Source organism: Vidua chalybeata (genome assembly GCF_026979565.1).
Source record: "Vidua chalybeata isolate OUT-0048 chromosome W unlocalized genomic scaffold, bVidCha1 merged haplotype SUPER_W_unloc_11, whole genome shotgun sequence".
NCBI lineage: Eukaryota > Metazoa > Chordata > Aves > Passeriformes > Viduidae > Vidua > Vidua chalybeata.
Genome location: NW_026530322.1, coordinates 252,886 through 274,010, shown reverse-complemented (window position 1 = coordinate 274,010; position 21,125 = coordinate 252,886). Strand labels below are relative to the sequence as shown.

The 21,125-nt window shown below is 41.4% G+C and overlaps 1 protein-coding gene and 1 long non-coding RNA gene across 2 annotated transcripts in view; both read right to left on the bottom strand.

Moving 5' to 3' along the window:
- LOC128782856 (kinesin-like protein KIF2A) overlaps nt 1-20,848 on the bottom strand; it is a 48,013-nt gene extending 27,165 nt beyond the window's left edge. The window contains 9 exon segments of the mRNA XM_053933347.1: nt 3,241-3,445; nt 4,121-4,263; nt 4,556-4,647; nt 5,060-5,123; nt 5,264-5,354; nt 8,695-8,710; nt 8,713-8,847; nt 11,902-11,956; nt 20,759-20,848. Of these exon segments, the coding sequence (XP_053789322.1) occupies nt 3,241-3,445; nt 4,121-4,263; nt 4,556-4,647; nt 5,060-5,123; nt 5,264-5,354; nt 8,695-8,710; nt 8,713-8,847; nt 11,902-11,956; nt 20,759-20,821 (864 nt within the window). The 5' untranslated portion in view covers nt 20,822-20,848.
- On the bottom strand, nt 12,556-15,819 carry LOC128782860 (uncharacterized). Its single transcript, XR_008428906.1, has 2 exons — nt 15,323-15,819; nt 12,556-12,745 (listed from the first exon to the last, which is right to left on the bottom strand). It is a non-coding gene; the product is annotated as an uncharacterized LOC128782860 (long non-coding RNA).
- Nucleotides 20,849-21,125: the final 277 nt, after the last annotated feature.

Below are 21,125 nucleotides of genomic sequence, written 5' to 3'. Positions count from 1 at the left end.
CCCCAGAAGAGCTGTCCATCAATGTTTAGCATACTCCCCAGTTCCAGAAAGTTCAGTTATTCTGTTACCCCCATTGACTCCTGTTAGAATACCACTCCTCCTCTGTACCCTGATTAGTTCTCTGTATGTCACCCCACTCTGTCTCCCCCCTTTACCCGTTGCCCGTTGGCTGTTCTGTACCCTAACCACTCCTACTCCTTTGCCCTTAATACCCAGCCCCGCCTTTCCTCGGGGCTTCTGGAGCTGGCTCCCTTCTGGAGAGTTTGTGCCCCCCGTTTCTTCCTCCTGTTCCTGCGACGCTCCTGAAATAAAGCCTCTAGGAATAAAGCCACTTCGGAGCCCTCTCATCCTTACGGTAGAGCTATCTGGGTCCTGCCACATCCTCCCCACGGACCAGTCCTCTGAGGGTTTCCCCCCGGACAGGCTGGGCACCCGGGTGAAGCCCGGAGGACTTGTATTTTAATACAGAAAACAGTCTGGGTAATTCCTGCCTCAGGCAAAGGTAAATTCATCCGTGGGACTGCTTTTGCTCAAGGACCTGGGTGCACTTGGTGGGTAATGCGGGAGGATGGGCAAGTCTGGTGTGTGCCTCAAGGGGATTTGATTTTGGGTAAGAATAACCAATGAAATAAATTGTATTATGTTAATAACTATCTGTCGTGGTTTGACATGGAAGTGAATTTTTTCCAGGAAGTTGGGTCAAACCAATCAGTGGTCAGGTTTGGATATTGGCACCTGGAGTGACCACTGAAAGTATGGACACGCCTCTGAGAACACAGGGGGTTAAAAGCAAGAACTCCCAGGAGAACTCTCTCTTTTGGTTCCAGTCGTCAGAGAGTGCAGACTCCCCCCCCCTGCCCAGCCTTAGGCTGGGTGGGGGAGGGGAAGCCACGCGGCCTTGTCCAGGTAGGCCGAGGGGGCTGAGGGTCTGGAACCCAGCCAGCTCCTGTGGACGGAAGGGTGGAGAGAAGCGGAGATGCCTTTGCCCCCCCCCATGTGGGAAAGAGACGGAGACCCTGGCGGCACCTGGAAATCTGCCGGCAGCGGAGAAGGAGAAGGGGGGGGGGGAAATGCCCAGCGTGGGAGGCAGAACGCCGGACTGAGATATCGGCCGTCCAGGGAGTCTGAACTTTTAACCCTTTCGAGGGAATGAGGGCTTTTTAAAAGTATTACTCCTCCTTGATTTGTAGTGGAAGAGAGATAGTCCGGGACCTGAGATGTTAGAAGAAGAAATATTTAGGTGGGAGGAGATGATGAAGTAGCTTTTAGCTGGACTTTTCTTATTAGCCATGGACTGAACCAAAATCTCCTGCAATAGAGACTGCATTTTAGGGGGATGCGGTGGTGACCCAGGGAGACCTGTTTCAGCTTCGAACAGCACAAGAATGGCGAGAAACGAAGAGAGTTGAAGAGGGAACGGTGATACCCTCTGTCTTCAGGAAGAAGATGAGTCCTGTTTTTGGACCCCTCGGCCCCAGGGGAAAATGGGGGGGACTGTAGTCCCAGGATGAGAAACTGAACTGTTATATCTTTGGGTCCGTGGCAAAGCATCCTTAAAGGAGCCCTACGAGCAGTCTGTCCATGCATGGTGGTGAGAGCACTGTGACATGGAAAGGAGAGTGTCACACTGGCAGATTTTTCTTCCGGGCGGTTGCCATGTGTGACAGGGAAACACAGGGGGGCAGCTGTGTTTCCTGGGGGGCTGTGGTGCAAGAGAGACTTCTCTCTCCCTTGATAGTTTAAGCATAGATTACCTGAAGGGTGGTAATTTGATCAAGAATCCCGGGTGATGTTTCATGGCTGGGTGTGTTTGGAATTGGGAGGAGGAGGGGTGGTTTTAAAAGGTCTTCATCCTGGATTTAGTTTATGTGTTTTCTGTATTAGTAGTAGTTTAATAAAGTTTTTTTCCTTTGTTATTAAGCTTGGGCCTGCTCTGCTCTGTCCCTGATAACATCTCACAGCATTTATTTAGGGAAGGTGCATTTTCATGGGGGTGCTGGCATTGCGCCAAGATTGATCTGGCTTCAACTGCAACAATCAAGTACCACACACTGTCTTTCCTGTCCTGAAGGACTGCTATGACAGACAAAGCCCAAGGTCATGGACTAAATGAACTCAACAGACTTTTACAGGGATGGTCCATAGACTAAGGGAATGATATCTGTGTGTATATCTATCAAAAAATAGGAAAGGTGATGGGGTATTGGAAAGTGTGGGACCTGGCATGATGTAAATGGTATGGAATAAGGGGTGGAGACTGTCCTGGTTTTGGCTAATATAGAGTTCATTTTCTTCTTAGTAGCTTGTAGTGCTGTGTTTTGGATTCGGTGTGAGAATAATGCTGATAACACACTAATGTTTTGGTTGTTGTTGAGCAGTGCTTACCTTGAGTCAAGGGCCTTTGCCAGGGAGAAGCTGCACAAGAAGCTGTGAGGGAGCATGGCCAGGACAGCTGACCAGAACTGGCCAAAGGGATATTCCATACTATACCATATTCACAGTATATAAACTGGGGGAAGTTGGTCAGGACGGGCTGATAGCTGCTGGGGGATGGGCTGGGCATCAGTGAGCGTGGCGAGGAACTGTATTGTGCATCACTTGTTTCTCTTGGGGTTTATTTCTCTCTGTCTCTCTCTCTCCTTTTCAATACAATTATTATTATTGTTATTATCTTTTACTTTAGTTCAATTATTAAGCTGTTCTTATCAAAACCCATGGGTTTTACCTTATTTCAGGTACTCCTTCCCATCCCACTGGGGAAGGGGTGAGGGGATTGAGTGAGCAGCTGCATGGTACTTAGTTTCTAGCTGAGGTTAAACCACTACAAAAGGTATATTTAAAAAAAAAAAAAATTCTTAATTAAAAAAAAAAACCCTGAGATCAGTAAGTATATTTCCAGTTAGTATTTCAGACCTTGAGTAAAAAAGTAAGTTATCTCTCCCCCCATATTAAGTGTATATTAAAAACAAGTGTTCAAATTCAACTACTGGAGATTTTCTTTGTTGTTTTTTTTTTTAAGTACATGAAAATCAATAGCACAATGTTTCTGCAATGTTTCTACTTGGTAATTACCAAGTGTTTTTTCAGGTATTTAAAGGAAAAACAAGATTATATTTTACATGTCACATCAGTAAACAATGTAGAGAAGCAAAGCCTGCAGAACCACTAATTCCAGTAGTCATTGCTATTATATGCGGAAGGCTTTCACATACTCAAAGGCAATGGAAACATTTCAGTTACCTTGAGTGCTAAAAGGCTCTTGTTAATTTCCGCCCCTTCCAGTCGAGTCTGCCTATCTGCACTAGAAGTATCTGCTCCTCTTTCATTGCCAGCCAAATCAATCAGAGAAAATTTACCATGCAATTTCCCTTTCCTTCTGAGAATAATCTGAAACACTGCATGGCTTCGAGATGAGTGTGCATTTGCAGATGTCTGACCGGATGTCCTTTAACAAAAGGAAAGAAAAGAAGGACATATGAACAGGCAAAGGACCATATATGTTAAACACATTACCCTCAGAACATTAGTTTTTTCAGGGCACAGTCCTATGTTTACCCATATAATTTGATGCACACAGTATAATTATACCTATTTTTCCAATTCTTCAAACAGAAAGGGAAGATTAGTAGCATTTTACTACTCTCTTAAAAGCAAGAATAAACAGATCTCCAAAGATTTCAGACTATCAGAGTTTATACGCAAAATGCCGCATGTGGTACTTTTATCTAATCAGTCAGCAGTCTATTACAAGGCTAATTTTAAAAACAATAAAGCTGGATCTTAACAAAACCCCAGCTTTTATACTTTTGTCACTACATATCATACCTTTTAGAACTGAAGAATCTAGCAGTATTCCAGATTATAAATGATGTGAGTTTACGTCAGCAAACTGGTTATATAATGCATGCAATTCACATCCTGTAGAAAAATCAGTTCATATTTCTCTCTGGCTGAAGAACTCAAAACTATATATAAAAGATAGGCAGATTCCTTACTTGCAGCCAACATTATCAAAAATACCACTGCATATTAAAAAGCCATCACTATGAAGAGACAAAAAAAAAAATTGTTGCAATTCTTTAATTTACAATTAAAAATTGGTGAAAGCTATGGGAGATACCTGCAGCTGTTGCCTATTTCAATAAGCTTAAGAACATCTTCAACACATTTGACTTCCCATTCCTGTGATCCCACCACCTGGACTTGCTGTTTACCATCTTCTAACACTCTTAATTTTGTCTTCCTGTTCAACAAGTCAAAAACCTTGGGGAAGAGGGGAACATAACAGTTAAAGAGGAGCTTTAAAAGACATTTTTGCTTCAAATGTCATATCAAAATATGCAAAGCATTCCATGCACAATCCTGTTTGAGCAGGGAGCTTGGACCAGATGACCCACTGTGATCCCTTCCAACCTATGATTGGAAGGGAAGTATAAAGAATTATTTGAAATAAAGCTTTTAGTACAAAATGGAAAAAATCTTTTATGTGACAAGCTCACAATCTTGTTTGTGAAAGAGAAATTCCACCTTCCTCAGAAAAAAATCAGGTACTTACCTTACCACTATAGATCTCAAAAAATGTTGCATATACTTGAAGTTCTAACTTGTTATAATTTGGCTTCTTTAGCATTAAAAAGACATCTCTAGCTGTGAATACATTTACAAAATAAAAAGAAACGTAGTTATATATTTTCATTTAGTGAAGACTCATTAATACATAGCAGTCTATTTTACAGCATCTCATACTTTACAAGTGTAACAGTCAATCAAGTCAATCAATTAAGAAACACTGCAGTTTAAACTGCCACATTACGTTGGAAGATGCAGAAGACTCAAAAATTGTAAACTCAATCATCATTTTTATTTCTTACATTTCTTAAGTTATCTGTAAATATTTACCTTACCGTGTGAAAACTACACACCTAGAAACTACTTTTTTATGTTACCAAAGCTCCACTGCAATGCAAAATATGTAGACCCTTATGTTTGTACAACAGGAAGTAGAAATGTATTGACCTCAGCTAATTTGCAAAAAGCCAACAGAACAATAAAGTCTCACCTGCAAGTGCATATATTCCTTTAGAACAATCTTGGTTCTTTGCTGAAAAGTCACCACCCATAGTCTAAATTAAAAAACAAAGACCAAAAATACACGATAAAGATCACAGAAGTGTGACTTACATATTTGTTACTTATTAGAATTTATTGAAGTGTATAATACACAAAAAGAAGTATATTGCCGACATGTAGAGGAAATACTTACATGGGTTTTTCCACTGCCTGTTTGTCCATATGCAAAGCAAGTGGCCATTCCCCTTTCAAATATGGTCTCTACTAATGGTCGAGCTGTAAACCTTAAATGTAAAAAACAACAGTATTTAAGAGATTTAATTACTTTTAAAAACCAACACTACCACAAAGACACTATAAATTTTAATGCCAGAAGTGACAAAACTGGTTCTGAACTTTGAGAGGCCAAAGGACATCTGCACATTAATTCCTGAACTAAAGAGGCTACCAGCTCTAGGGCATTGAAATATCCTAAACAATTAGAGAAAAGCTACAAAGTGTTTCCCATTTATTTTACAAAAAATTTATTTTTCTTCAAACCCCAAGAAAAAGAATTTTCTTGTTTTAGTGTTGCAACATGGCACAGTTTGCTACATGGAGTTTGGAGCTCCCTAAAGAAGGTACAATTATAAGATGCAGAAGTAGGACAGTGCAGCAGTTAAATGCTTAGATTTTGCCAATACAAAAAATCCACTATAGTTTTTGCTCCCTAAATTAGCTTCCAATATTAAGTTCAGAATACAAGTGGTCAAAACCACATTGCATGTCTTAATATTTTGAGAACATAGTTACACTGAGACAAGGCTCAATAAAACATCTACCCAGGCTCATCAGAATGGAAAAATCCAGTTATCCCTTAAGCATTATTTGATGTGTCAAATATATAATTTTTCTATTTTAGAGAATTAATTTTTACTTAAATAAATGTAGCTATTGCTCCCAATTCAGCTCCTTATCACCATTACTTCATGAAAATCTCCAAAAGCAAAAGATAACCTTATGGTGGTTACCTCCACCAAGTGATGGAGGCAAGAGTCTCTCTTTCTAAACTTTTCCCAGGTGATTACAAATAATGTATGTTTAGTGACAGAAACAAGAATGATTGTTAACAGAAACACTGAGGCGTTACAACCTCCTTTCATTCCACTTTGGAACAAACATGTCACTTACAAAAATAATATGGGTAAGATTAAGACATTCAGCAACCAAGGGTTATGCAAAAATCTATGTTTAATCCAATCATCAGTTTTCATCAAAAATACACCAAATGATTCCTGATCAGCCTTAGTCTTTCTTTTTTGCATCCTCCAAGTATATACCTTTTTTTTTGTCCCAAATCAGTTTCAGGAAACCTATCCTCCTAAGAAGCACATTCCATTATCTCTGCTTAATTGCATTTGAAATTATTTATTTTGCTGATTTATAAAAAATGGACTTAATTATATGTATTTTAAAATAAGGCAAAATACAAACATGTCTAGAAAATTTTTGTAAAGCATTATACAACTCCAAATAGTACCATGTCAAAACAGTCAAACTCTCCTTCTAGTAGAACCTTTATTTGCAATTTTGAGCCATCAGAAATATAAACTCTGATTCTCCTTTAAAATTCAAAAGGCATTTAAGTTTTTTAATACTAAAAAAAACCTTGCAACTCAGTGTTGCAGATCATGGATTCAAAAATACTTAAAATACAGCCTAAGTAAAGTAATAATAAGAAAATAAAGAGTAGTACATTTCTTGAGAACATTTTTCAGTATAGAAATATGAGAAATTTTAGCATATTGAAGAAAACTGAAGTAACTTGTCCTACTTTTTTTTTTTTCTCCATTGTGACCCTGGTAGTTCTGGTTAGAGCAGAACATGACACATATCTTCTTCACAATTGTGTTACTACAGGAGTCCTTGAAGTAGATTATCCTTAATGTGATAATCATTATTGTGCCATATGAGGGAGGAAAAAAAGTCTGTACTGCTATACAGACTAGAGATTTATTGTTTCAGTATGAATACAAACATCTTTCAATATTTTCCCATATTACTATTAATTTATTATGCATGTAATAAAAATTTTACTGAAGAAACTCAGTACAAAAGCATAATAACATTGTATGTCAAAAACATCCCTCACATTTAAACACTATGCTCACAAAGACAACATGAAGGAGGGAGATTACAGGAACTGGTTGTTAAGGGGGAGGAAAACTATTGCAAGAGGCTGTAAGGAAAAGGCTAGACAGAAAAGCAAAACTTGAGACAAAGGAAGGACATGGGGTGTAGGCCCCTTTGAGCCCTTCTGAGAAATGTCTCAAACACTCATAATGAAGCAACTAGAAACAGCCAGGTGTTCCATGACATGTGCCATGATATATGTGTCCAAGGGATTTCCATGGGCATGATGGCCTGCTAATGGGGTAATAAGTTATCAGGTAAAAGCGTTCTCCCTCTCTCTCTCTCCTCCAGCCTCCAGTGTTGTTTCACTACATCTCTAGCCAAGTATTCTTGAATCTGAGTCACTTTCCTCCCCCTCTTGTGTTGGAAAGTCCTAAGGGATACTGACTGTCTACCCAATAAGTGGGCAGGGAGAGCCAGGAAGTGACCTCTCAGCTACAAGCCAGGAGAAGTTCGAGCAGTGCCAAGACAACAGATGTCTGGGAAAGGCCAAAGATCAACTGCTCCTCTATGTAAAGATGTTATCTCCATGTGACAGAGGCACACCTCACCAGTTAGATCACTCTCCAACAGCTCTTTACTATCAAGAAAAAAAAGATGCTACCAGTAGACAATCATTAGAGACACATTTTCAAGGGCACAGCTTTGTTGTTTAGAAGTTTTTTCATTAGTGTAACCTAACAGACTAAAAAGTTTTTACTTTTGCTACACTTCTCCTTTTACTTCTATCAAACATGACACAAGTTTTCGTTTTCAAGGCCTTTTAATAAATCTCTTATCCACCGACAAGATGTTAACATCTAACATCAGTCAGGATATGATGCCAACTTTGACTTCCTAATTGTTGGATTAAAACCAAGATTTAAGATAATTCTCTGTCCCTACTCCTTAAGGCTATGGGAAACACTTTCTAAGCATAAGGAAAATTATCTTAATCAAATTCCTTTCTAATATCAATATTCTTTGCAAAAATATTCACAATATTTAGACTACATACCAAGATTATGACCTGTTATGGTGTCTAACCTTGCCTGTATCTAATCCATTTAGCAACTTGTACAAGGTAAACAGTTACTACTAAACAAACTTTTTAAAGTGTTGTGTGCATTATTCTGTTTCAACTGTGGAAGTGAAACAGAAGAATAAAGGAGAAAATTAAGATCCAAATACCACGGGGTCTCTCTCTGTGCTCTTTTCCCACCCTCTCCTGATTTGTTTGCCTCCTGAGGAAGCAATACACACTAGAGCCTGGAAAAGTCTTGAAGGAGAACTGAGAGCAGGATTCAGGATAAACAGAGCTAAACCAAAAGTAAACAGTCAAAAGAATGGAGTTAGCAACATACATATCTGATAACAGAGAGAATAGAAGTCCATGACCAAGGTAAGCCCACAGTTATTGACATCAAAGATATGTGAGAAAAAAGATTCCCAAAAACCCCCATATACACATACCTGTAAACCATTTCATGTCATCAAAGGCATAATCAAACCAAAAAGTTTGGTTTTTTAGGCACCTTGTTAAATCCACCTTTTGTTTTGGTTCATGTACCATCACAACATCTTTACTAGGAATTGTTATTACATCAAGGTCTTTCATTAAAGTTTCTATAAAATAAATGAAATATATATATTTAAGTAGCAACACATCACTGTTTTTTACATATTTTCATTGTTTACACTCTTATAATGTCTCAGATAACAGAGCTCCTCCAAGCAACAACACTGCAGTAGACTTGGGCTTCTGATACCTAGATAGTAATCTACTAAGTAAGAGATTTCATTTTTCAAGTCTATTTGTCCTATCTTACCAGGTGCTAGAAGGTAAAGAAAGGTTGTACAAAGTTGATTAGAAAAACTAAGATAATTAATGATAGCACTATCATTATAGCTTCATTTTAAAATTCCGTCTTTTTATTTTTCCTAAATCTCTTAAATTATAGACATATCTTCACAGCTTTCAAAAAGAAAAAAAAATTGTTTTCATTCTACATAGTTTCATTTTTGTATTCCTCCCGGAATCTCAAGTCTTTAATATAGAATTTCTCTAAAGTAAAATGTTTTCTTTAAATTATCTTGTAAGCAGAAAAAGCTGAACATGCTAAAGCTATTTCCTCTCACTAGGAATGAACAAAAGCCATCTAGATACAATTTTAGTAGTGAGTCCTCAGGTTATAATTACTACATAGCACTACAGTTTATTGCTAATTGTTGTATGAGATATAACAGCAAAACAGAGAATCCAGCGATCCATGAGATGCACAAAAATAATGATCCTTTCTGTGTACAGTCAGGATCACTGATGTGTCCTACTTGCATTTCTATGTAAAATTTCTTAAGGCATGCAGTTAAAGAATTTGATGTAGCTCTATACAATCAGGTAGACATCTTTTCATCAGTTAAAATGCTGATCAAATGGTTACTATTGCATGACATTACACACCAACAGAAATATGCATTCAAGTCAATTTTTCAACTGCACTGCAATAAAATAAAATGTAATTATTCTGCAGCAATCAAAGAGAATAAAGAAGGAATAATGGTGAAAAGATCTACAAAAAGGTACATTTTTTTCAGAAAAAACTTTAGTCAAAGCAGTCAAAAGCTGTTTTCCCTTAAACAATTGTTTTAAATATATGTCACTGAAATAAAATCGTAAAATGCCAGTCTGAAGACCTACGTCCTGCAAAGTTAATCCACAAAATGACTGGTGCTGAGAACACCTAAAGATTTTTGTGACAATTCTGTGTTTGTGAGACTACCTGAAATTGATTGATACACTTGATTTCTAGCAAATTATTTGAACATCTTACAGCATTTCAAAATACAGAACATGAAAGGGGAAAGAGAATATTTTTGACATGTTATTGCAATAATAAAGGAAAAACTATTTATATTTTTCTCTTCAGGGTATTACACACTAATGTCTTCTATTTCTTTATATAATTTTTAAATGTAACAAGAGAAATATTGTTTCTTATGAACTTTCAAAATTAAAGTGAATGTTCCCAGAATACTGCATTAGGTGGGTACAAGATTATCTGTATGGTTCCTCCCCAGCATAGATTATTTCATTAATACCTTTTTACTATAGCTTATTCTTAAAAATGCAGAATAACTTTAGTGCAAACCTCATTTTTACCTAGACACTCATCTTCCTACCAACAAATCAGAAGTATTCTTAATAGCTCCAAACCACTAATATACAAGATATTTGCACAGAATCAAGTCCCACTTCTGAAACCTAATTTATGCCTCATACCAACTTGCTGTCAATTATTGTATTTTCACTTTCTCCACCTTCAATGCAGGTTGAAGGTAACATTCCCCCCATGTATCACATTTCTAAGTTATATTTTATTAAAGATAACCTCCAATGCTAAAACAGAAATTGAACTGTTACCAGACTTGTATATTGAATGCCCTTATGACATAGGTTGTGAAAAATAGTTTCAGTCAATCAGTTTTTGAGATTATGCATTCCTTTCAGATCAATTAAAAAAAAATACAGGGAATAAGAAAACAGTAAAAGTAATAAACAAAAAAAAAAAAAGGAGGGGAATCAGCAACATGGAGAGGAAAAAATAAGACAAAACTAACTATATACTAACTTCAATATATGTTTTCCCTTTCCTATGCAATTCTCCCATGTTCCTCTGGATATCCTCCAGATAACTCAATGTGTAGTTGACAGTACAAAAATAATAAATGCATCCCGTGTTGTTTCAGAGTCAGAGTGATGTACTTTGATTCCTTAAGCTTAAAAAAAAACCAAAGAGGAGGAAAGAAGCATCTTTCAAAATGAAAATCAGCTTACTTTAGTGTTGGATTCATACAGGCTTCAATCCAGATGCATTTGCAGTTCTTTATTTCCCATGAAAGTAAAGAACTTCATAGAAAGACTGGGATTTAACTGGAGTTGAAAACCTAAATGGTTTTTTTGGGGGGTGGGATATAGACTCCAGTCTGATCACCAGGCAGTAAGAAAAAAAGTTGTAAAGCAAATCATACATGAAAAGAAGTTACTAAGGAGTGATTCCAGTACCTAAAAATAATTGTTTAGTGCCATTTCATATGCCCTAAGGTATCCTGCCCAGCCCTGGGCAGCAATTCCAGGAGGTACATGTCTCCAGTTTGTCTATAATCTGCTAGCCCTGCAAGGATATCTTGGACACCCTTGAGCACCTTAAATGTCAGAAGACACCAACATTCAGGCACCCGAATTGTACCCTTAATGTCTGATTCAAGACTTGAAAGTACAAATATACATCTCTAACAAAAAAGTGTAGGAAAGTTTTCATTGAGTAGCTCACTGATCAGAAGATCACTTCAAGATACTTTAAAAGAATGGTGATCTGAACATAACATAAAAATACTGAAGAAATTACAGTAGAATTAATTCCCAGATCAACAAAATGCATCCTAGATGATCTTGGGAAAAAAATTACACTCCATAAAATGGTGACAGTTTAACTACTTTTATCCCCATCTTTATTCAGATTATGATAAGTTTATAAATTTTCTGGGTACCTCACACATATTGTCCAGTATAACAGAGTTTTGCCTTTGATCAGTATTTTTAGATCTCTTTAATATAAATAATATTGCTATCAGAAGCAGCTTTTCAGAGAAAAAATTCTGCAAAATCTTAAATGGCCATACCTTTTTTATTGAGTGGTCGTTTTCACACACAAACACATATCCTGTGCTCATCAATCTACAAAGGAAATAATCTTTCAGTGAAATATACCCCAATTCCAGTTATACAGTATTTTACTTCTATTCTTGAATAACAATATAATTTAAACAAATATAAATTTACAAGATAGTGAGTCATCTGAATGTGTAAAAGCCCCTTGTGTCTGCACAGTAACCTAGAACCCAAAAGGGAGAACCATACATTAATAAAACAGTGATCTGATCCTGCAGAGTATCTGGTATGTCTTGGAACATAGCAAGCTAAATCCAGGTGTAACAGGGTAGATATGCTATTGACAGATATTGTCACAATATCTTTGATCATGCCCAGGTAGAATTCTCAGTCTTGGGAGGTACAGAAGAGGCAAAAAGTGTAATGAACAAAGTTCCAGTTGTTCCCCGGGGGACGAAGATACTCCCAGGCAGGGCCTTCCTAGTTCCCATGGCAACACTGGAACGGCTGCTGGCTCTAGCTGAGTACCAATATTGAAATGTTAATTAGTGTCCTGGTTTTGGACAAATTAGGGGAAAACACCTCCAAAGGAGCCCCTTATAGGAAACCAAACCCTCCGCAACCTCCCCCCCACCACCGGGTTCGGGAGGAATTCCTTCAGAGGGGAAAGTGGAAAAAACTTGTTTATTAAGGCACAACGAAAAAACACTCCCCAGCACAAGAGAAATAGCCCAAGATGACCACAGATGTTTTCACCAGTCCAAGGGGGTTGAGCTGTATCTCTCTTCGCCGCAGAGGGTACGCAGCTTCTTTCGCAGACCCCGGGGGAGCTCCTGCCCGGAGTAGGTCCGATGTCTTCGGGGGGGGGGGGGGAAAGGGAACAACGGAAACCGGGAAAAAAGGAAAAAAAAAAATGGCCAAAAAGCAAGCCAGCGAAAAGCAGAGAAAAAAGAGAGGAAAGCAGAGCCAGCAAAGCATGCAGCCAGCAGCAAGCAAAGCAGCAAGCAAGCTAAGCGGCAAGGCAGCAGCCAGCCCGGGGGTGGGGGGGGGGAAGGAAGGCAAAACAAACTGAGGACAGGGAACAAAAACCACGATTGGGATAATGAGCATGAAAATGTCCTGTCCCCACGACATTCCACCCCTTATCCCATATCGTGAACATGTTACTGAACTTCCTTCCCACCTGCTCAAACCTTCCACACTTACACATTCCCTTCCATTCTCACTTGCTCTGACTTTCGACATTTACACATTTTCTTCTGTCCCATGTCTGTGTGGTTTAATGTACAAACAATGGCAGTAACATCCAGCAAACTGAGATGTTTGCATATGAGTCTCACCCCACAATCAGGTCTCCCTGAGGTACACATCGTGTTCTTCCATCTTTCTGCATTATCCACCATGTACAACCTGGTCCCTGAGCAAAGACAATCCCACGAATGGGTTTGTCTGTACTCGAGGCAGAATTGATCCACACTGTCCTCCCTAACAAACCTCTGATATGTGCCACTGGGACTTTATCTCCATCTACTATATTCAGGGACTCAGACTGGGCAGGACCTGCTCGATTGGTGGAACCTCGGGTGTTAACTAACCAGGTGGCCTGTGCCAAATGCTGCTCCCAGTTTTTGAAAGATCCCCCACCCAATGCTTTCAAGGTGGTTTTTAACAGTCCATTGTACCTCTCTACCTTGCCTGCAGCTGGTGCATGGTAGGGGATATGGTACACCCACTCAATGCCATGTTCCCTAGCCCAGGAGTTGATAAGGCTGTTCTTAAAATGAGTCCCATTGTCTGACTCAATCCTCTCAGGGGTACCATGCCTCCAAAGGACCTGCTTTTCAAGGCCCAGGATGGTGTTACGGGCAGTAGCATGAGACACAGGGTAGGTTTCTAACCATCCTGTGGTGGCTTCCACCATTGTGAGCACGTAGCGCTTGCCTTGGCGGGTTTGAGGCAGTGTGATGTAGTCAATCTGCCAGGCCTCCCCATACTTGTACTTGGACCACCGTCCCCCATACCACAGGGGCTTCACCCGCTTGGCCTGTTTGATGGCAGCACACGTCTCACAATCATGGATAACCTGAGATATACTGTCCATGGTTAAATCCACCCCTCGGTCTCGTGCCCACTTATAGGTGGCATCTCTACCCTGATGGCCTGAGGCATCATGGGCCCATCGCGCTAGGAACAACTCCCCCTTGTGTTGCCAATCTAAATCTATCTTTGACACCCCTATCTTTGCAGCCTGATCTACCTGCTGATTGTTTTGCTGTTCTTCATTAGCTCTACTCTTGGGGACATGAGCATCTACATGGCGAACCTTCACAGGCTGTTTCTCTACCCGGGTAGCAATGTCTTTCCATTCTTCAGCAGCCCAGATTGGTTTTCCTCGACGCTGCCAGTTAGCCCCTTTCCACCTCTCCAGCCATCCAGAATGGTAGCCTCCCCTGCCGCATCCCAAAGGCGGACCAGCCAACTAATTATAGATTCGTCGGGCTGTCGCCGATAATCCTTCCTTAGGCCTCGGAGGTCCTTCAGGGAGAAGGAATCAATATTAGCCTCTGATCTGGTGCCACTTGCTTTGACTCCTGATTTTATCTCAGGAGGTGTTGAGGGTCCTTCTCCTGCATCGTACTCATCATTGTCATCCACGGGTCGATCGGTCTTCTCTGTGCACTTTCCACTTCGTGTGCTAGTAGCCACGGCCATTGGTTGAGGCTTACAGTCTGGTTTAACTACTGGGTTCGAACCTGGGCTGTTGGCGGCAGCCTGAGTGACTGGGATTGCTGCTGGTTTATCTCCCTGCCCCCCTTCCTCTGTCTGCTGTCCTACAGTATCGAGCAGAGTACGATAAGCATATGCCAGGGCCCAGCTCACTGCAATGATCCTTTTCTCCTTGGGGTTATCCTGGCATTTCCCTTTCAGATACTTTGCCACCTCAGCTGGGTTCTGGATGTGTTCGGATGGAAAGTCCCAGACTACAGGATCAGAAAACTCCTTTAAAATTTCGCCCATATCCTCCCATTTCCCACACCACTCAGGATTTTTCACCCTTGGTTGTACTCCTAAATCAGAGGTCTCACCAGCCCCTCTAGAAATCTCAGCCTTCATCTTATATAAACTGCGGACAGTATAGAGAAAGGTTATTAAATTAAATAACAGAAAGATGGTATCCTTGGCAGTCAGGGAGGACAGGACATTTCCTAACAGAGATGTAAACAATTCGGAGGAGGAAAAGGAAAGCAAAGGCTGAAGAACCTCCTCCCCCATAACAAATTTAGCACACAGCCACAACCACGAGTTATACATTCCTGGAGCCGATAACAACATTTTTAATAGCCCCTTGCAGAGTATTACAGCCAAGCCCAGCCCGATAAATATTCTCGTTAGTGCCCCTCTGCTACAAAAGCTACGTATTAGGGACAATACCGGAGCTACTTCTGGATAAGAAAATAACTCCAGGGACCATAAAGCGATCAAAACTTCGAAGAACCCTAATGACCACAAATAGAGGCAGGCTTTCACTCCCAATGACATCATAACTTTAAAGAAAGACATACCAATATTCCCGCAGAACGGTTAAAGCCAAAAATATTATTAGAATAAAGTTTTTTCCACTTTGTCTGGGCCTCCCCGTACGGGCCACCAAATTATTTGTCCTGGTTTTGGACAAATTAGGGGAAAACACCTCCAAAGGAGCCCCCTATAGGAAACCAAACCCTCCGCAACCTCCCCCCCACCACCGGGTTCGGGAGGAATTCCTTCAGAGGGGAAAGTGGAAAAAACTTGTTTATTAAGGCACAACGAAAAAACACTCCCCAGCACAAGAGAAATAGCCCAAGATGACCACAGATGTTTTCACCAGTCCAAGGGGGTTGAGCTCTATCTCTCTTCGCCGCAGAGGGTACGCAGCTTCTTTCGCAGACCCCGGGGAGCTCCTGCCCGGAGTAGGTCCGATGTCTTCGGGGGGGGGGGGGGGGGAAGGGAACAACGGAAACCGGGAAAAAAAGGAAAAAAAAAAATGGCCAAAAAGCAAGCCAGCGAAAAGCAGAGAAAAAGAGAGGAAAGCAGAGCCAGCAAAGCATGCAGCCAGCAGCAAGCAAAGCAGCAAGCAAGCTAAGCGGCAAGGCAGCAGCCAGCCCGGGGGTGGGGGGGGGAAGGAAGACAAAACAAACTGAGGACAGGGAACAAAAACCACGATTGGGATAATGAGCATGAAAATGTCCTGTCCCCATGACAATTAGCTAATTGCTCTGTTTGTTTTCTCTAAACTACCTGGAGATAACCGGCCTCCCCCCACCCACGCTGCCATTCTGGGACTAAAATGCATATAAGAACCCTTGGGACCATGGGAGCGTTTTTTAGGGGATAAAGACACCCATAAATAAAAAAACTAAACACAGTAGAGGGGGCGAGACAAATGCCCTAGTTGAGGAAGAGGGAAGCACATCCCCTAATCGACTTTTGCCCTGTCACCATCACCTACAAAAGACTAGACTAGAGTAGGCTGTGGGAAGCAAAGATGAAGAGACGGAATTTCCTGGTGTTGCCACAAGGAAAGGAGAGGGGACAGCTGTTGTTCTGGACTTCAGCGACAGACTCTGCACGCCTCCTTCCCTTTCGGCTACCTGGGAAAGCTATATCAGCGGGGGGTGAGCTCTGTGTCGGCCCCCCTGCCCAGCTGATCTTTTTAATAAAGAGCTGAACATTAATAAAGGTGTTAGCCCTGTTCATTTCGAAAAGCAGAATCAGGACCCTAAACTTTAGAAAGGCAAACTTTCAGTGCTAGTATATGGGATCCCTTGGGAAACTGTTCTCAGAAGTAAAGGAGCAAATGAGAGCTGGGAGATATTTAAAAGACATTTTTTTCATAGGGTGCAAGAGCTCTCAGCCATTGCACTGGGACCTTATTAACACCCGATCTGACTGGAAAGGACCCTCACCATCTATTTGGGTGCCTCAGGGGAAAACTCATGATCCCGAGCCCCTCCCCCTCTGCAGGAGCCTCTCCTGGCTGCGTTTGGGAGCCTGGTTGCCACTGTCCAACCCCACCGTTTTTTCTGTCACTGCTCCGGGTTCTTCACTACACTGTAACCAGCACCCTGTGTCTGCTGAGACACCCCATGGCTTCTCCTACAGCTGTGGAGTTTTTGTTACATTTTGTTTGCCACTCCAGGGTCTGCTCATCCCTGCTGTTCCAGCTTGCTGCTTCCAAGGTTCCTGCTACAGCTTATTTTGCTATCTGGAGGGGCACCAGGACTGACCACCCCCCTGCCACCCCCCCCTCCATGAGAGTTTGTCAAGGTGTGATAAGTTAGAAAAGACTCTTTGTTCATCAAGACAAAAAGGGGAAGCCTTGTGTAAATAACAGGAATCCAAAGGGGAAACCTTGTATAGATAACAGGACTTGAGCTTAGGAGCATATAACGTATAACCTTATATGGAAAAGACCATTACAGGGCCGTGGACTTTCACAGAGGAAGAAGAGAGGAGCCTTCCTCAAACGACCACCAGAGAGTAAAAGAAGACCCCCTAGCAACAGAGGGTGCAAGCGCAGAGTACACCCAGAGATACAGCAGACACGGAAGGGAGTATAAAAAGACTGTGGGAAGGGGGAAACGGTTTGAGCTGTTTGCGGAGCAGGGACTCCCCAGCTGCACCCAGCGCTGTTTGCTTGCCATCGCTTGCTGTAATCAATAAATTTCTGATTGACTCTTGATAGGCTGAACAAATTATTTGCCTCAATTTATTACAAAGGAAGCCCTTTTCCATCTTTTCTGCTGGCTGCACCTGCCATTACCAGGTGAAAGAGAGGCAGCTGAGCTCATGCCACAGCAGCCCCTGCAGCCACGAGAGAATCATCGCACCTCACCTGCCCAGCCAGGAGCCACCAGCACCCCTGCTGTCTGTGATCATAACTGCACCAAAGGGGAAAGTGCTTGACAGCCAAGAGAAGGCTGTTACTGGGTTTCTGGTTTTGATTGTTGTTGCTGCTATTGTTGTTGTTTTTTTGCCTTGTTATACATACTAGTAAAGAACTGCTATTCCTTTTCCTATATGTTTGCCTGAAAGCCCCTTAAGTTCAAAGTTATAATAATTCAAGAGGGAAGGGGGTCATATTTTCCATTCCAAGGGAGGTTCCTGCCTTTTTTGGCAAACGTGTCTTTCAAACCAAGACAAGTGGCTAAGCCACTATCCATCATATTTGAGAAATCATGGCAGTCTGGTGAAGTTCCCATGGCTGGAAAAGGGGAAACATAACCCCAATGTTCAAAAAGGGAAATAAAGAAGACCAGGGAACTACAGACCAATCAGTGTCACCTCAGTGCCCTGCTAAGGCAGGGTCACCCAGAGCAAGTTACACAGGAACATGTCCAGGTGGGTTCTGAATGTCTCCAGAGAGGGAGACTCCATGCCCTCCCTGGGCAGCCTGTTCCAGTGCCTTGCCACCCTCACTGTAAAAAAGTTCTTTATGATGAGGTGAAACTTCTGCATTTTAGTTTATGGGCATTGCTCCTCATCCTGTCACTGGGTATCACTGAAAAGAGTCTGGCACCATCCTCTCGGCACCTGCCTTTGAGATATTTATATGCATTAATGAGATCCTGTCTTGGGGTGACTTTATGATGCTTGTATCCCCAATCGTCTATTCTGTTAATGCTGGATATTAAGTTTTTCACCTTTAAGACTGGTTCTGAGAGTGAAGGAGGGGCAGAAGTGCTCAGCTTGTTTTCAGAAACTGCACTCACTCCTCCACATTCCTTCTCCTGGACTGTGTTGTCTGCAGCACGAATGGACAGCAGGAGAGAGCTCTCCTTTGCTTTTTAGTTAGTTTTTAGCTAGCTGAAGCAGAGAAGTTCCCCGGACTGTATTTTTTTCTTTTTCTTGGAACTGTTCAAAACTACTCTGGACTGAAAACCCAGAAGAGTACCGGGAGCTTGCACCTGCCGCCCACCGGGGCCTGGGCCTGGGCCACGGCATTTTCCAGCACCGAAGGGACTGATAAGAGACTAAAAGAGTCAAGCTACACTCCATGACAAGGACTTTCTGAATTTGCCATCTCTTCAGAACAAGAGGTTCCACTGTTTAATACTATTCATTTTTAATGTTTGTGAATACTTTGCTTGTTAAATAAACAGTTTTTTCTACTTTTCTCCAAGGAAATCTTTTCCCGAACCAGTAGGGGGAGGGGCTGCTTGAATTTTCTTTTCTAGAGGGACCCCATTTGGAGGTTTCCTCCCAAATTTTGACCTAAACCAGGACAGATCCTCACTCAGTCTTCTCTAGACTAAACAGGCCCAGCTCCCACAGTCTCTCCCCATAAGAGAGATGCTCCAGTTCCCTCATCATCTTTGTGGCCTTCTGCTGGATCCTGTGCCTGACAAACTTGGTGGCCTCTATAATAGGGTTACAACATTGGTGGATGAGGGAAGAGTGACTGTTGTCATCTACCTGGACTAGTGTAAAGCATTTGACACTATGCTGCACAACATGGTAGTCTCTAAACTGGAGAGACATGGATTTGACAGATGGACTACTTGGTGGATAAGGAATTGGCTGGACAGTTGCACTCAAAGAGTTACAGTCAATGGCTCAATGTCCAAGTGGAGACCAGTGATGAGTGGTGTTCCTCGGGGGTTGGTATTGGGACCAGCACTGTTTAACATCTTTGTTGGTGACAAGGACAGTAGGATTGAATGCACCCTCAGCAATTTTGCTGACAACAGCAAGCTGTGTGGTGTGGTTGACATGCTGGAGGGAAGGAATACCATCCAGAGGGACCTGAACAGGCTTCAGAGTTGGGCCCATGTGAAGTTCATGAAGTCCAACAAGGCCAAGTGCAAGGTCCTGCACCTGGGTTAGGGCAATCCCAAACATGGATACTGGCTGGGCAATGAGTAGATTGAGAGCAGGCCTGCCAAGAAGGACTTGGAGGTATTGGTGGATGAGAAACTGAATATGAGCTGGCAATGTGTGCTCACAGCCCAGAAAGTGAATCACATTCTAGACTGTATCAAAAGCAGTGTGACCAGCAGGTCGAGAGGTCATTCTTCCCTTCTACTCTGCTCTTGTCAGACCCCACCTGGAGTACTGCATCCAGCTCTGGGGCTTCCAGCATAAGGATGTGGACCTGTTGGAGTGAGTCCAGAGGAGGCCATGAAGATGATCGGGGACTGGAGTACCTCTGCTATGGAGACAGGCTAGGAGAGCTGAGGGTGTTCAGCTTGGAGAAAAGATGGCTCTGGGGAAACTTTATAGCAGCCTTCCAGTACCTAAAGGAGGCGCACAGGAAAGATGAGGAGGGACTCTTTAGCAAGGAGTATAGTGATGAGGGGAAATGATTTTAAACTAAAATAGGAGAGATTTATATTAGATGTTAGGAAGAAATTCTTTACTGTAATGTGAATATTCTCATCTCAGTCAGAGAGAAAGAGAAAAGGGTTTTCTAACCAGGCGACAGCCTGGGAAGAAGTTGGGAAAGAATGTAAATAATTCTCTAATCTATCTTGTTATTCACATTGTTTATAGATATGTTCTGCCACTGTGCGTCATTCACTGCACACCAACGGTGTGACATGTTTTTACTCTAAGACCAATGAAATTAGTCTTCACGATGTTCTCTATATATAGCGCGGTACATTTGAAATAAATCAATTCATTTTCTTTGCCTTCTATACTGGAGTTCTCTGTTCCCGTCCTGCTCAACAGCATCACTGTAAGGGTGGTGAGACACAGATTGCCCAGAGAATTTGTGGATGCTCCCTCTGTGGAAGTGTTCAAGGCCAGGTACATACATCAAAAAAATTGGAGACAAAGACCAAAATTCAGAAGGATAAAAAATTTCCACAACACTTGTGTACTTACAGGATCTGCAGTTGTCAGTGGTCTATAATCCAAACTTCCCCTGAAATCTCTTATCATACACATAATTTCATAATTTGGATTTGTAGCATCAACATCCTAGGGAAACAAGCAACAGAATTTCTAATATATTTTTTCCTGAAATGAACAAATTTCAATACCTTCTAAATTTATTTGTAAAAAAATACACATTAACTGAAATGTTAATTTTTATCCAAAACACCATAAATGTCTCAACTGCAAGTTTAATGCCTTTTTCTATTCTGATGTAGCCAATTTACTGGTCATAAAGCAAAACAATTATATACTTTCTATTTCATATATTTGGTTGGCATGTATTAGAAAATACTTTTGAATTGAGGAGTTATTA